This window comes from Dromiciops gliroides, chromosome 1, assembly GCF_019393635.1.
Source record: "Dromiciops gliroides isolate mDroGli1 chromosome 1, mDroGli1.pri, whole genome shotgun sequence".
Classification (NCBI taxonomy): domain Eukaryota; kingdom Metazoa; phylum Chordata; class Mammalia; order Microbiotheria; family Microbiotheriidae; genus Dromiciops; species Dromiciops gliroides.
The window spans coordinates 748681796-748697865 of NC_057861.1; the positions used below are offsets into that span (position 1 = coordinate 748681796).

Below are 16070 nucleotides of genomic sequence, written 5' to 3' on the forward strand. Positions count from 1 at the left end.
GGAAACTTGGAGCAAAGCCCCCACTTTTGGAGACGTGTCCTCACACTAGTTATAGAAACCAGGGACTTTCCTTACCAAAGCAGTAACTCTATTTCCTTCACTTTACATGTAGGTCCTTTACCTTTCCTGCTTGGGGAACAAATGTAACAGAGTTTGGTGAGTGATGTGAATGATGGAGGAAGTCAAAGGTAAGGGGGGTGTTGAAAGGAATGAGTTGGAATGTGGCAATTTGATTTCAGGAGCCAATGTCTTTTCTCTGTCTGTGACTACATTGATGGGATTGTGAGAGCAGGGCAGAAATTTCCTTGTATTTGCCCAGGACTCTTGAACCTGAGGCATAAAGTGAATGTGCACCTCATTTAGGTTGGAAATCTGGAAGCAAAAGTGTGCCCATGTGAAATTGAGGCCACACTAGATAAGAACCTGCTCCCCCAGCACATGTCATTTGCAGGAGGAAAAGAGAGCGCCCTGAGATCCTATATCATGTCAAAAGATGCTGATCTGCTTCCAGAAGTTTTGTCATCTGTATTATTAGGAACATCTGTATTATTAGGAACATCTGTATTATTAGGAACATCTGTATTATTAGGAACATCTGTATTATTAGGAACATCTGTATTATTAGGAACATCTGTATTATTAGGAACATCTGTATTATTAGGAACATCTGTATTATTAGGAACATCTGTATTATTAGGAACATCTGTATTATTAGGAACATCTGTATTATTAGGAACATCTGTATTATTAGGAACATCTGTATTATTAGGAACATCTGTATTATTAGGAACAACAGAGAGAACGGAACTTCCTGGATTTTGGACTGTCTGCCACAGGATAGAGGCCTGGCCAGTGACTTAGAACCACAACCTAGACCGATGAGAGGCCACATAGCCCAAGGTATTGACTATTGAATAGAACTGGGCACTGCTCATGGCACATTAGACAGGCTATGTGTATTCTTTAAGACTATGGTTTCTTGAGTATAGTGCAGATATCAATCCCTTCCATGTTTTACTGGTCCTTGGGTGTTTATATATCCTAAAACAGTACCCCAGTGATAAACCTGTCTGAATTTTGCTAGGCTATATACAGATGGAAGACAGCCTGTCCCCCAGAGCTCATAACTGAAGCTTTTCCAGACCTGTAGAATCTGCCAAAGACTGAACTCTACCAACTTATCCTCAAGAACCAAAAGAACCAAAAGACAGCCCCATATGATGATGAAGTATGGACCTTTGGGGTAAGTAAAGCACTAAAGTCCAAACTACCTTGCATTATTCCTAATAGAATGAGAAGACAAGAAAGTCCAAGGAGTGCCATAAAAAGTGAATGACAGGGTTAGCTAGGTGGTGCAGTGGATAGAGCACCGGCCCTGGATTCAGGAGGACCTGAGTTCAAATCCGGCCTCAGACACTTGATATTTACTAGCTGTGTGACCCTGGACAAGTCACTTAACCCTCATTGCCCTGCCAAAAAAAAGTGAATGACAACCAAATATAACAAGAATTAGCATTTAATTTTTCAAGTGTTCATGATGAAGTCAATAAATGCTTTTGTAGGTAACAGACACATGGTTTAGTGTTTTAAATAAGTTACATTTCTTTTATGAAAACACCAGCATTTCCTGGCTAGCATGCAAGATCATTATATGTGATTATTCTAAGAAAGGTGCTAGATCAGGGTGCTATACCACATCTGTGAATGGAGAAAAGGCATTTAAATATAATCCAGACAATGGCCTTTCTCCAGCCCTTTATAAACTTCCTTTTATGCACTAAAATGGTACCTGATTTTTAAAGGAATGGAAATGTTGATGCATATCATTGTAATGTAAGGTTGCTTAAGTCATATTTTAAAGTCTTCCCTGCATATTAAAAAAAAATTATTTATGTCTGATAATAAAAAAAAAAAACTCAGCTTCCATTTAGATATTCGTCAAGCCACTTATTCTACCCTATGCTTCCCTCATAGTACAAAGGCAAAGTTGCAAGGTTATAGCTTCTGATCAGTCTGTCGATTGCTCTCAATCAATGTCAGTCAAAGTGTACTTTGCCATCAGGTACTTCTAAGTTACCAATGACTCCATTGCAAACCATTGGATGTGGTAAGGAAGTCATTTTCTTGGCATTGCTCTTTAGCAAGTGCAATCGATAGGCCTTCTGGATAATAGCGGCACATCGCTCTTCTTCCATGCGCTTGGTGGTGGTCACAATTGGTTCGTATAACTTCTTGTTAGGATTGGCCTCCATGAATTTCTCTTCCATCTGACTTTTAAGGCAATCTATGCCCTCTGAGTCTCCCAGCACTCTTGTGGTAAAAGCAAACAGTATGTCCATGCAGTGAAGTCGATTGCCACTGACCATGGGCAGATCCATCAATAGCAGTTGATTTCTGTTCGGCTTGGCCACACGTAAGGGATCTGGCAAGGCGTCGGCAAAGTCTGAGAGTGCCGAGTATTGGATGAATTGTGTTGCTTCAGGATCAAATTTTTCCCAAGTTTCATAGAAGATGTCAAAGTCGTCCTCGCTTAAGGGATCCTCGCTCTCTTCAGTGGCTGTGTTGAAGTTTTCTAAAATCACCGCGATGTACATATTGACAACAATTAGGAAGGAGATGATGATGTAACTGACAAAGAACGTGATTGCCACGACAGAGCTGACACAGTCACCCCCTGGTTTCGTGTCATTTCTGGGACAAGATGAACTTTCTGAGTTACAAGATGAACCTTCGGAGTTACATGATGAACTCTCGGAATTACAAGGTACATTTTCAGAATAACAAGAGTTCTCTGAGTCACATGATGAAAATCTTGAACTCAACATAGGACTTAAGAGGGCATCCCAGCCTGCTGATGTCGTGATTTGGAAGAGACAGAGCATGCTGCTGGCAAAGGTTCGAAAGTTGAATATGTCATCAATCCCTGCCTCAAATTTTACCTGGGAAAAATTGGTCATACCAATAATGGCATAGATAAACATGACAAAAAAGAGCAGAAGCCCAATGTTGAACAGAGAAGGAAGTGACATCATCAATGCAAAAAGAAGAGTCCTGATTCCTTTTGCTGCTCGAACAAGTCTCAGTATTCGGCCAATTCGAGCCAAGCGGATGACTCTGAAGAGCACGGGAGGAAATGGAATTGCCTTACTCGATTCCAGTAGAGAAACCATAAGGCCTTTAGAAAAAAAAAAAAAAGATAATTAAATTTCCAGAAAAGATTCTTAATTCATGTGAATATGTAACTTTTTCTTGCTATGAATTGTGGTGGTTACTTTCATGTTATCAGGGGATTGTTGGGTTCTTTACCTAAAAGGCATTTTAAAGAAGTGAATTATCAACAATTAGAAAGGTAACACTTGAAGTCAAAAGGTTTCTTTCTAAATGTCCTTTAATGTCAACAATTTTGGCTTGTGTTTATGTGTCCCTAAGGAATGGGCCCTTTCTCAAAATGTTGGGTATAATTTGAGACCTAGGAAACAGGTGATTTATTTATCAGCACAGCTGTGAATGGCCCCTCCAAGGGCAGAGTTGTAATCTCATTTACTCCTCAAGGATCCTTTGATTCTATGATGAACCTTAGGAATGAGAGTATGAGAGCAAATATAAAGAGTGGACTCCATTAGGAAAAAAGTGCCTAGCATTCTTTAGTGACACAGGCCAGGGATCATAGATTTTCTTCTCATCTGCACTCTCATTCTGGCTTTCTCAGTCAGTCAAAACATTTACTCAATGTCTACGTGCATGAGGCATTATGCTAAGCACAGAGGATACAGAGAAAGGCAAAAAAAAAAAAACAGTCCTTGCCCTTGAGGAGCTCAGTTCCACCTAATGATGGGAGACAAGATATGAACAATTATGGACAAACATTCTATATTAAGGATAAATTAGAAATAATCAACAGAGAGAAGGCACTAGGACTAAGAGAAATCAGGAAAGGCTTCCAATAGTAGCTGGCATATTAGTGGGGACTTGAAGGAAGCTGAGGAAGTCAGGAGGCAGAGATAAGGAAGGAGAGAGTTCCAGGCATGAGGGATGGCCAGGGAAAATGCCCAGAGCCCAGAGATGGAGTGTTTTGTTCATGGAATGTCCAGGAGGCCAATGTCACTGAATCAGAGAGTTGTGTTAGTGAGTAAGGTATAAGAAGACTAGAAAGTTAGGAGGAAACTGGTTAGGTTGGCCTTTGAATGCCAAACAGAGCATTTTATATTGATCCTGGAGGCAGCAGGGAGTCATTGGAGTTTAGTGAATAGAAGGGGGAGGGAGACATGGTTGGACGTGCCCTTTAGGAAAATCACTTTGGTGATTGAGTGGGGACCGGACTGGGGTGGGGACATCCTTAAGGCAGACAGAACCACCAGGAGCCTATTGCAACAGTCCAGGCATGAGGTGATGATGGTCTGCGTCAGTGGGGTGGCAACATCAGAGGGAGAAGGAGCTTCTTTGAGAGGTGCTGCAGAGGTGAAATTGACAGGAATCGGCATTTGATTGGATATGGGGGTAAGAGAGTGAGAGGTCAAGGGTGACACCTTCTTCTCCAAAAATAAGTATGTATACTCAAAAAGCCTGGGTCCAAACACCAGATCTGCTACTAGATTTGTGACTGAGGCACACAACTAGCTAATGGCTAAACCGCTGTGAGATGTGTGATACTAGCATTTACCTGCCTTTCAGCTTGTTTCCTACTTGGTGGCACTGGGATAAAGTGTTTGTACTATTTCACCAGGGTGCTATGGAAATAATGTTTGTAAATACTAAGCTAATATTCATGTGAGTTCTTATTCATATTAATAATAAATGATAATAATGGAATGGAATATTTTATGGCTTTTTCATAAATTCGCAATTATCTAATATGAATATAATGGAGACAAATCAGGAAATCTCTGATCTGCAGGATGATATAGGCAATTTCTAAGTCATCCCTTGGTCCTCACTTTCGGTCTAAAAGACATCTGTATTTTCTCTTTTCCATCCTCTCTCTGGTACTTTCCATCAATGTAGGGTGGGAGCATCCAAGGGATCATCCAGGGTTCTCTGCATTATCACATAGCACGGAACCCAGGAGCCTGAGCCAGAACACACAAGGCCCATCAGCAGTGTGCAAGAATCTCACAGGTAGGGGGAGGGGAGGATTTTTCTGCTGGCCCTCATTATGCAAGGAAATAAATATTTGTTTGAATTATGGACCATTAGCAATGCAAATGTGAGGTTATCAACTTACATTTATGAAAAACAAAATGTGCAAAACAGTGAAGCCCCCAGAGTGTAAGACATTCAGAACTGGGAAGAATTTGACTTTTAATGAGCAGAAAGAGATTAAGGAAAAGCCCACAGGAGGTCTGCTATGGCTTAGCCTGCTGTCTTTCTGTCAGGGCCAACCATTCCAAAGGGCTCTAAATGTTTCTGTTATGTTTACGAAGTCAAGAAGAGCCCACTCATGGATGCTTTCTTGCCCCTTGGCTGGTTTGGCTTCCTCATTGGGTGGTAACTGAAACCTTGGATCCCAACGCCCCGCAATTCGTGTTTATCCCCCTACTCGCTCAGAATGTTTCTCTTTGTTTCATTTTATTTGCGGATCAGTTGTTGTTGTGTCTTTGCCATGTAACTATAGTGTCTCAGATCAAAAGCCCCTAGTGAGTGGGGAGACCCAAGTCTGTTGACTCTGACCTGCATCTTTTTTTAGATCATGTCTTCTCCCCTGCCTAAGCTCCACCCAGTTGGAAGTGAATTGTTCCACCTTGGTCTTTGCACTGGTTACTCCAAACCTTCTCCTACAGGTTGGACAAGATGTCAGAAGGGCCATTCGGCTCAGATTCTGAAACAGGTCCTCAAGCTCCCCAAACCCCTCCATATCCCCTTACTTTTAACATGTGACCTTGTCTCCTCCTTGACTGGGAAGACTGGGGTCTCTAATTTGCGAAATCCCCCTCAAATCCTGGGGCTTGAAAGATTGTTTGGCCTTCAGCAAGTCTCTTCATTTCTCTGGCCTCAGTTTCCTCAAATGTAAAATGAGGAAGGTGGAATTTCCCATTCCAATCTATGATTCAAACTACTTAGCCTGGCATTCACACACCTTCCCAGCCTGACTGCTCTCTACCTTTTCCTAAAGCTCACCCTCCCAGTGGGTTGATGTATTATAAAAGAGTTAGCTTTGTTCCACTTGACCCCAGAATTCAGAATAAAGACCAATAGGTGGGAGTTAAAAAGAAGCAAATTAAGATTCAATGTAAGAAGGAGCAGCTAGGTGGCGCAGTGGATAGAGCACCGGCCCTGGAGTCAGGAGGACCTGAGTTCAAATCTGCCCTCAGACACTTGACACTTACTAGGTGTGTGACCTTGGGCAAGTCACTTAACCCCAACTGCCTCACTAAAAAAAAAAAAAAAGATTTAATGCAAGAAGGGGCAGCTAGGTGGCACAGTGGATAGAGCACTGGCCCTGGTGTCAGGAGGACCTGAGTTCAAATCTGCCCTCAGACACTTGACACTTACTAGCTGTGTCACCCTGGGCAAGTCACTTAACCCCAATTGCCTTACCAAAAAACAAAAAACAACAAAAAGATTTAATGTAAGAAAAAAGTCCCCAGCAATTGAATTTGTCCCAAAATGGAATAGATGGCCTGGGAAGATGGTGGGTTCTTCCTCACCAGAGTACCTTGAATATTGGTTGACTGAGCCCTGTCCAGGTTGTAAAATGGTTCTTGGCTATATTTAGCTTGGTTTGCATATCTCTAACATTCCTGCCAACTCTTAGTTTCTGGGGTACCTGAGATATGTCTTGTGACTGATGGAGAAAATATTTTGTAACCCTAAAAGTGCTGTGTTATGAGCAAATATTATTATTATTGCTGTATGCCTTATCTCCTCTATAAATGCTCTCTCTCCCTTCTCAAATTTTCTTGTATCTACTGATCCCTATACTTGTTCTATCTCTGGTAGATTCTCAACTCCTAGAGTAAAGAATTCTTTTCCATTTTGTCTTTGTGTCTTGTGTACTCATTAGAGTCCAAACTCATAACCCAGGCTTAATAATTACTTGTTGATCTGAATTGTTCTGCATTATAGTTATTTCTATAAGTGTCATCTCCCCCTACTGGATTCAGATTGTAACATCCATGAGGATAAGGACTGGGTCTTAGCTAAACTTTAATGTCACCCAGGACCTACCTATCATAGTGTTTTGTACACAATTGACACTTAATAAATGCTAACTCGATTGAAATTTTTCACTTCATTTTGCCACCATGATCAAAACTAAATAGATGGAAATTAGGCCATAATCTCTCACAACTTTATAACATCAAGTGACATTAAAAAATCTAGTCAGGTTTTCAAAATGCTATGCAGATGGATGTTAAAATGACATTGGATGGGGCAGCTAGGTGGCGCAGTGGATAAAGCCCTGGCCCTGGATTCAGGACTCCCTGAATTCAAATCCAGCCTCAGACACTTGACACTTAACTAGCTGTGTGACCCTGGGCAAGTCACTTGACCCTCATTGCCCTGCAAAAAAAAAAAATGACATTGGATACAGTTTACGAAACTGTAGTAAACTTCAACACATTTCTCAAAGCCTCTAGTTATAAACCCCGGCTGCCATCTTTACTTACTAACAACGGAGAGCACCATGACCACACAATCAAATAAGTTCCAACCATTGGCAAAATAGAATTGCCTCAGAGCAAAGATTTTCAAGAGACACTCGACTGTAAAGATGACCACAAAGACAGAGTTGAGGGTTTCCAGAAGATGTTCCTTTTGTTTGTCGGCTCCATCAGGAGAGTCTGTCTCTGCCATCATGGTGATCATATTAAGGCAAATGAGGGTTATGATGAACACGTCAAAGGCCTGGTTGGTGACTATATCAAACACAAAAGCTTGGCACTTGTTCTGAGGGAAGAAGACAAAGGAGAGATCTGTGTAAGTTATAGGAATCTTACCACGCAGGTAAAAGAAATGAAATATCTATCAGTAATGGTTTTTTCCAAACCACAGGAATGTAATTTAAGGAAAAAAATGTTTTTGTCTTCCCATATGACACTTTGGAGATATTTACATGGATCTGTGTCCTGTATTATATGGGAATTCCAGTCACTGGTATATGGTGATCCATGAAACTTGAAAAATAAATTCTGGTCCTTTTTGAGGTTCAACTACACTAGCCCAAGTCTCATTCTGAGATTTCATTTTATAATATACAGTGGATCCAACAGGGTCAATGGCAGAATTACTTCCATTCAGTGGCATCCTTATCATTAGTGTGAATGGGGCCCTACCCTCAACAGTTAGTGTGTAATAGTCAGTTCCCTCTCAACCCCCAAAACCCCAGCATGAATTCCTTGTTCCTTTCTTACTGTTGTGTGTGTGTTTTTGCCAGAAACCTAGTCAGACCCTGCCTCTTTAAATGACTCTCCTTCCTTTCAAGTTCCTTTTTATTGTCCCAAATGACTGAACTTGATGTTCTATAGACATTTAAAATTCAACAACCCCACAGGAGGACTAGCCTTTCCTTCCAAACTCATCCCTCTACAGAACTTCACTGTGTTATGTCAGAGTCCCTCCCATCTCTCAAGTTTGTAACCTTGGCATTACCCTTGACTCTTCACTTTCCCTCACCCCACATATCTAGCCATCTATAAGTATTGCCATTTCTACCTCCATACCATCTCTCCCCTTCTTTCCACCATAGTCCAGGCCCTCATAATCTCTTTCCTGGACTACTGAAATGACCTCTTAACTGTTCTCCCTTTCCCAAGTTTGTCCCCATTCCAGTCCTTCCTTCACAAAACAGCCCAAATGATTTTCCTGAAGCATGAGAATAACTAGGTCATTGCTCAACTCAATCAGAATCAGCTCCAATGTGTTTCTATTGCCGCTAAGGTAAATATGAACTTCTGTGTTTGGTTTCTAAAGTCTTTTACAACTTGGCCCCAAACTACCCTTCCAACCTCACTATACAATATTCTATTATCTAGACAAACTGACTTTCTTGCTATCGCTCACATATCTCCCATTTCAGCGCCTTTGCTCTTGTCATCTCCCATGTCTAGAAAGTACCCCCTCCTGACTCTTTTAGAGGCCTCTTGTTCCACAGTGCTGGGGTAAACAGTTTCACCTCCCCTGTCATCAGAAAGCAAGCCACCTTCCAATAGTCACCCCTTGTTACTATGAGCCCTCACAGAGAAGGAAATAGTCAATGACTTCTGGATACTACAATGACTATAATGTGGAGAAGGTCCATCAGGTTCTAGCTCCACCAAGCAAAAGGTAAGGGTAAGAGTTAGAACTTGGCCTCAGGCACTCACTAGCTGTGTGACCCTGGTCAAGTCACTTAACCTTTGTTTGCTTTAATGCTTTAGAGAAGGAAATGGCAAATCATTCCAGTATCTTTGCCAAGAAAACCCCAGACAGGATCGAGAAAAATCAGACCTGACTGAATGATTGAACAACAAGGATTTAGAAGAATCACCAAGCACTTAACTACTACCAGGGCTTACACTTCACCTACTTGACTGCTGCTTTGGCTTATACCACAGCCTACTCTGCTGCCCAGTACTTCTGGGATCCACTCTGATGTGCACACTTTTATCATTGCCCTGCTGTCCTTCAGGGTAAAGTTCCCCAAGTCCTTTATCCAATCCTTGTTTGACACAGGCTCAAGGTCCCTTGCCATCTTAGTTGCTTTCCTCTGGATGGTCTCCAATTTATCAATGTCCCTCCAAAATCTGGGAGCCAGAAACTAGACCCCCCAATTTACACAACATTCTCTTGGTTCTGCTCACTTCACTACACATCAGTTCATACAAGTCTTTCCAGGCATTTCTGAAGTCATCCTGCGTGTCATTTTGTATAGCACAATAATATTATATCACCATTATATACCATAACTTGTTTAGCTATCCCCAGTGGATGGGCATTCCTTTGATTTCCAGTTCTTAGCCACCACAAAAAGAGCTGTTATAAATATTTTTGTAAAAATAGGACTTTTTCTCTTTTGGGGGATGTCTTTGGGATATAAACCTAGCAGTGGTATTGCTCGATCAAAGGGTATGCACAGTTCTGTAGCCCTTTGGGCAGAGTTCCAAATTGCTCTCCAGAATGGTTGGCTCAGTTCACAACTCCACCAACAATGCATTAGTGTCCCAGCTTTCCCGCATCCCCTCCAACATCCAATATTTTCCCTTTTTGTTATTCTAATGCTAATTGTCATAACTAACTTCTTATATTGTGCCCCTACAGGACTTCTAACCTCTAACCCTATCAGATCTGTAACACACTGGTCTGACCAGATCTGGTTGCTACAGAAGAATATAACTTAAACTAATAAGTTGAATAAAATTTTTGAACTACTCACTTAGCTTAGAAAGGAAAGGCATAGATCAAAAGAGAAGAAAAGTAGATAAATGAATACATAAAAAGAAAAAGAAAATATCAATTTAATTAAATTTGAGGAATTTAAAAGAGTGAAGGATAATAGGAGTCAAGGTTTGGGTTAGTCCATTGGAATAGACTACCATCAAAGTAGTGTAAGCAAGACTAATTTCAGGGAGAGGGAGCTGATTTGAAAGAAGGTAAAAATCAATAAAAGGAATATATGGGGGAAAAACACATCTAACAATCAGAATTGAACAATCTAATTAATAAAAGAGAGTAGCAAAATGGATAATTAAAAACTCAACAATTTGCCACATAAAGAATTTAATTAAGCAGATTGCTTAATGCCACGAAAGATTTCTTATTTTCAAAGCTGTTTGTTTTTGTGAAATTGTTTGCATGCTAACTTTAGGGACTGAGTATGGGTCTTGTGAATATTTTACATAGCATGCTTAATGAACATGACTACTGTTATGATAAAGAAAATAACGACAAATAAGCACAGTCCAGATATTTCCCTTCTTATGATTTCCAGGGAGGTCCTTAATCTTGTGGTACAGTAACTATAATATAATCAGTTCTTCACCCTAAATATATAACAGTGAAATCCAGTTAAGAAAGTGACCTAAAGTGGGGAAGGGATGGGACAGGAGAGAGAGAATTTGAAACTCAAAATTTTTAAAAATGAATTTTAAAAATTTTACATGTAATTGTGAAATGCTTAATAAAAATATACTTAAAAATTTTAAAAAGTTCTACCAAATAATCTAAAAAAATATTTATAAGTTGAAAACAAAAAGGTGAAACAAAATGAATTTTTACAAAAGGTAATTAAGGGGGCAGCTAGATGGCGCAGTGGTTAAAGTGCTGACCCTGGATTCAGGAGTACCTGAGTTCAAATCCAGCCTCAGACACTTGACACTTACTAGCTGTGTGACTCTGGGCAAGTCACTTAACCCCCATTGCCCCACCAAAAAAAAAGGGTAATTAAAAAAAGGAGTTGTAACAATGATAATAGGCAAAGCAAAAATGAATACTGACAATTTCAAGAGAGTTAACAAAGAAACCACATTATGCTCAAAGGTATCATAGACACTGAAATAATATTAACATGGGAACAGATAGGTGGCACAATGGATAAAGCACTGGCCCTGGATTCAGGAAGACCTGAGTTCAAATCTGGACTCATACACTTGACACTAGATGTGTGACCCTGGGCAACTCACTTAACCCTCATTGCCCTGCAAAAAACAAAACAAACAAAGAAAAGAAATAATATTAACACTAAAGATGAAATGGCATAGAATCCAAATTCATTATGGTAGTTAACTGAATTGAAGAAAAGATATAAAGAGTAACACAATAATTATAAAAGACTTTAATGTTCTTTTCTCTGAACTGGATAACTATGAAAGACTTAAGAATTATGACTGAGAGGGCAGCTAGATGGTGCAGTGGTTAAAGCACTGGCCCTGGATTCAGGAGTACCTGAGTTCAAATCCGGCCTCAGACACTTAACACTTACTAGCTGTGTGACCCTGTGCAAGTCACTTAACCCCCAATGCCTGAAAAAAAAAATTAAAAAAAAAAATTGTGATTGATGCAATGGCCAACCACAACTCCAGAAGAGCTTCCTACCTCTTGGCAGGAGAGTAAAGAACTAAAGTTGCATCATGAAACATTCTCAGACATAACTAACATGAAGATTTGTTTTGCTTATATGTATCTCTCATATTTTTTGCTTATATACACACATTATGTATATATATAATAACAGACTTGGAGAGGCTTTATGGGGTGGGAGTTTAGTAATAACAGTATTTTTAAAAAGAAGAGAAAGTAAAGAATGTTAATGAAACTTTTTTTAAATATAGAGAAGAGAACAGAAGAAAGTTCATAAGGGGATACAAACAGCAAGGGCAGTGTTGGCACTACTGTTTTAAATTTAATGTATTCTAACAAAAAGTAAGATGTATGCAAGATTTGTGGGGTTTTTTTCTTTTTCTGTATTGCTCCGTATATAGGAAAGGCATTAGCCTTTATTAGATTCATAATAATAAAAATTATTTAAAAATACATTCCTGGGGGGCAGAGCCAAGATGGCAGAGGAAAGGCAGTGAGATCTCAAACTCACAACAGGATTGCTCCAAGAAAAACTCCAAATAATGCCATAGTACAATTCCTGGAGCAGCAAAATCCACAGAAAAACATGCTAAGATCATTTTCCAACCAAGGACGTCTTGGGAGGTCTGAAGGAGGGAGCTGCTGTGCCGAGACAAGAGTGGAGCCCAACCTTCACAGTCACCCTGACACAGATCCAGTCCCAGGAAGGCCTCACTAGAGAAAGAGACCCCCAGAGCCTCTGAATCACTGTCTGGTAAGAGGGCTGAGCCTTTGTCAGGGGGGAAGAACTTGGCAGAACTTGGTTTTTTCACCCTTGCTGGGAACCAGGAGGTAGGCTTGAATAGCAATGGCCCAGGTGGGGGAAGGGTACAGGCTCGTTGGAGCTGACAACCACAGCACACAAAGCTGGTTGATTAGCAAGTTGGTCTAGGGTCATCTATGGGCCAGGGAACAGGCCAGGCAAGTAAAGAACCTGCCCCTCCTTAAATCATACTATCTGGGACCCCCTGAAGCTTGGGACAGGGCAGCCTGGAAATAGTGCCCCACTTTAAGGAGCTAAAAGTCAAGTAAAAGACAGGCAAGATGAGCAGACAAAGAAAGGTGAGAACCATAGAAAATTTCTTTAGTGACAAGGAAGATCAAGGTGCACCCTCAGAGGAGGATGGCATCATCAGGGCCCCTATTATCTAAAGCTTCCAAGAAAAATACAAATTGGTCTCAGGCCATAGAGGTGCTCAAAAAGGACTTTGAAGATAAAGAGATAGGTAGAGGAAAAATGGAAAGAGAAATGAGGGTGGTGCAGGAAAGACATGAGAAAAAAGTCAACAGCTTGAAAAGCCAAATGGAAAAGGAGACACAAAAGCTGTCTGACTAAATTGCCTAAGAATTAGGATTGAACAAATGGAAGCTAGTGACTTTATGAGAAACCAAGACACAATAAAGTCAATCCAAATGAATAAAAAAAAAATAGAGGGCAATGTGAAATATCTTCTGGGAAAAACTGCTGACCTGGAAAATAGATCCAGGAGAGATAATTTGAAAATTATTGTATTACCTGCAAACCATGATCAAGGAAAGAGCTTAGGCATCATCTTCCCAAAAATTGTCAAGGAAAATTTCCCTGATATTCTAGAAGCATAAGGTAAAACAGAAATTGAAAGAATCCACTGATCACCTCCTAAAAGAGATCCCAAAAGCAAAACTCCCAGGAATATTATATCCAAATTCCAGAGCTCCCAGGTCAAGGAGAAAATATTGCAAGCTGCCAAAAAGAAAGAATTCAAGTAATGTGGAGCCCCAGTCAGGATAGCACAAGATCTGGCAGCTTCTACATTAAAGGATCAGAGGGCATGCAATATGATATTCCAAAGGGCCAAGGAATTGGGATTACAACTAAGAATCACATATCCAGAAAAACTGATTATAATCTTTCAGAGGAAAAAATGGGACTTCAATGAAAGAGGACTTTCAGGTATTCATGATGAAAATACCTGAACTGAATGGAAAATTTGACTTTCAAATACAAGACCCTAGAGAACCATAAATAGTTGGAGTTAGGTGACATGCCTGGAGTCATGAAGTTGGTGAGTGTCTTGTGTCTGAGGCCGAATTGGGGCTGGGGTTCTCCTGGGTCCAGGGTGGATTCTTTGTCCACTGTGTCACTTGGCTGCCCCATGATGACATCTTTAGGGTAAAATTGAGGGGTGAGAGGAATGCACTGGGGAAGGGGGAAGGAGAGAGTTAGCATGGGGTGAAATCTCACATGAAAGAAACAGGAAAGGGTTTATAGAGTGGGGGAATAGATGGGAGATGAGCAGGGAAGTAAATGAACTTTGCACTCAGAATAGACTCAAAGACCTTAATTTCATCAGAGTTGGCTCAAGGAGGGATTAACACACACACACACCCAATTGGATGGAGTAATCTATTTAAACTGGGCAGTAAATGAGCCTAACACTCATCAGAATTGGCTCAAAGACATTAACCTCATCAGAACTGGCCCAAGGAGGGAATAGCATATACACTCAATTGGGTGGAGTAATCTATCTAACCCTGCAGGAAAATAGGATGGGAAAGAGATAAAGAGTGAGGGGCAAAAGAAGGGAGGGCAGATTGGGGAAGGGGACAGTCAGAAGCAAATGCCTTTTGAAGAGGGAAAGGGTGAAAGAAAATAGATAATAGAGTAAATATCATGGGAAAGGGAATAGGATGGAGGGAAACAGTTAACAATCATAATTGTAAAAAAGAGAAAAAGGGGGAAATTGTACAAAAAAAATATTTATAGCAACCCTTTGTGATGGCTAAGAATTGGAAATCAAAGGAATGTCCATCAATTGGGAAATGACTGAAGAAGCTGTAGTATATGATTTTAATGCTGTGTTAGTGTGCTGTGGAGTTCAGCACTCAGGAGCAGCTTGCACGCAGCTGAAATGGGCTTTCAAGCTCAAGAGGAAGAAAAACGAATGAGACACAGGAACCAACGGGCAACAGAGAGCTCAGTTTTCTGATGTCCTCATTGCGGCAGCAGCTGCAGCTCCCGTATCAGACTGCACAGCCACACTGTGGCCTGTGGTTCTTCAAGGCGCTGAACCATGGTCGTCCACGACTGGTGGAAGCCTACTACTACTACTGCTACTACTACTACTACTACTAGTGTGCTATGAGAAGTGATGGGCAGGATGATTTCAGAGAAACCTGGAGAGACTCATATGAACTGATGTATAGTGAAGTGAGCGGAACTGGGAGGACACAGTGACAACAGTGTTGTTCTATGAGCAATTGTGAATGACCTAACTACTCTCAGCAATACAATGATCCAAGACAATCCCAAGGGACTAATGACAAAGCATATTCTCCACCCCCATAGAAAGAACTGATATTGACTGAACACAGACTAAAAAAATTTAAAAGGAGCACTTGTGGATTGTACATACATAACCTATGTCAGAATGGTTGCTGTCTTGTGGAGGGGGGAGGAAAGAGAGGGAGGGAGAAAAATTTGGAACTCTAAATCTTATGAAAATGAATGTTGAGGGACAGCTAGATGGCGCTGTGGATAGAGCACCCGCCTTGGATTCAGGAAGACCTGAGTTCAAATCCAGCCTCAGACACTTAACAATTACTAGCTGTGTGACCCTAGGCAAGTCACTTAACCCCAATTGCCTCACACACCAAAAAAAAAAAGGAAGAAATAACAAAAATGAATATTGAAAACTACCTTTACATGTAACTGGAAAAAATAAAATAAATGAAAGATTTAAAAATAAATTCCTTGAGGTCAGTTAGGTGGCACAGTGGATAAAGCACTGGCTCTGGATTCAGGAGGACCTGAGTTCAAATCCAACCTCAGACACTTGACACTTACTAGCTCTGTGACCCTGGGCAAGTCACTTAATCCTCATTGCCCCACAAAAAACAAACAAACAAAACCACCACACTCCTTCACCCTTGTCTAAAGTCTTCCTATGAAGCTTCACAGTGGGATGGTGGTACCTTTTGCTTCTCCCAGGCCAGGTCAGCAGAATACCAGCTCACTCAAGTTCTACCAGGTATAAGCCCAGAACCAGACTGTATGT

The 16070-nt window shown here is 40.8% G+C and overlaps 1 protein-coding gene across 1 annotated transcript in view; it reads right to left on the minus strand.

The window, feature by feature from the left end:
* Window positions 1-1623: 1623 nt before the first annotated feature.
* Window positions 1624-16070, minus strand: part of SCN11A (sodium voltage-gated channel alpha subunit 11) — a 111522-nt gene continuing 97075 nt past the window's right edge. The window contains exons 26-27 of the mRNA XM_044001880.1: window positions 7608-7887; window positions 1624-3175 (exon numbers count right to left, since the gene is read on the minus strand). Coding sequence (XP_043857815.1) covers window positions 2037-3175; window positions 7608-7887 — 1419 coding nt within the window. The 3' untranslated portion in view covers window positions 1624-2036. The remainder of the gene's footprint in view (window positions 3176-7607; window positions 7888-16070) is intronic.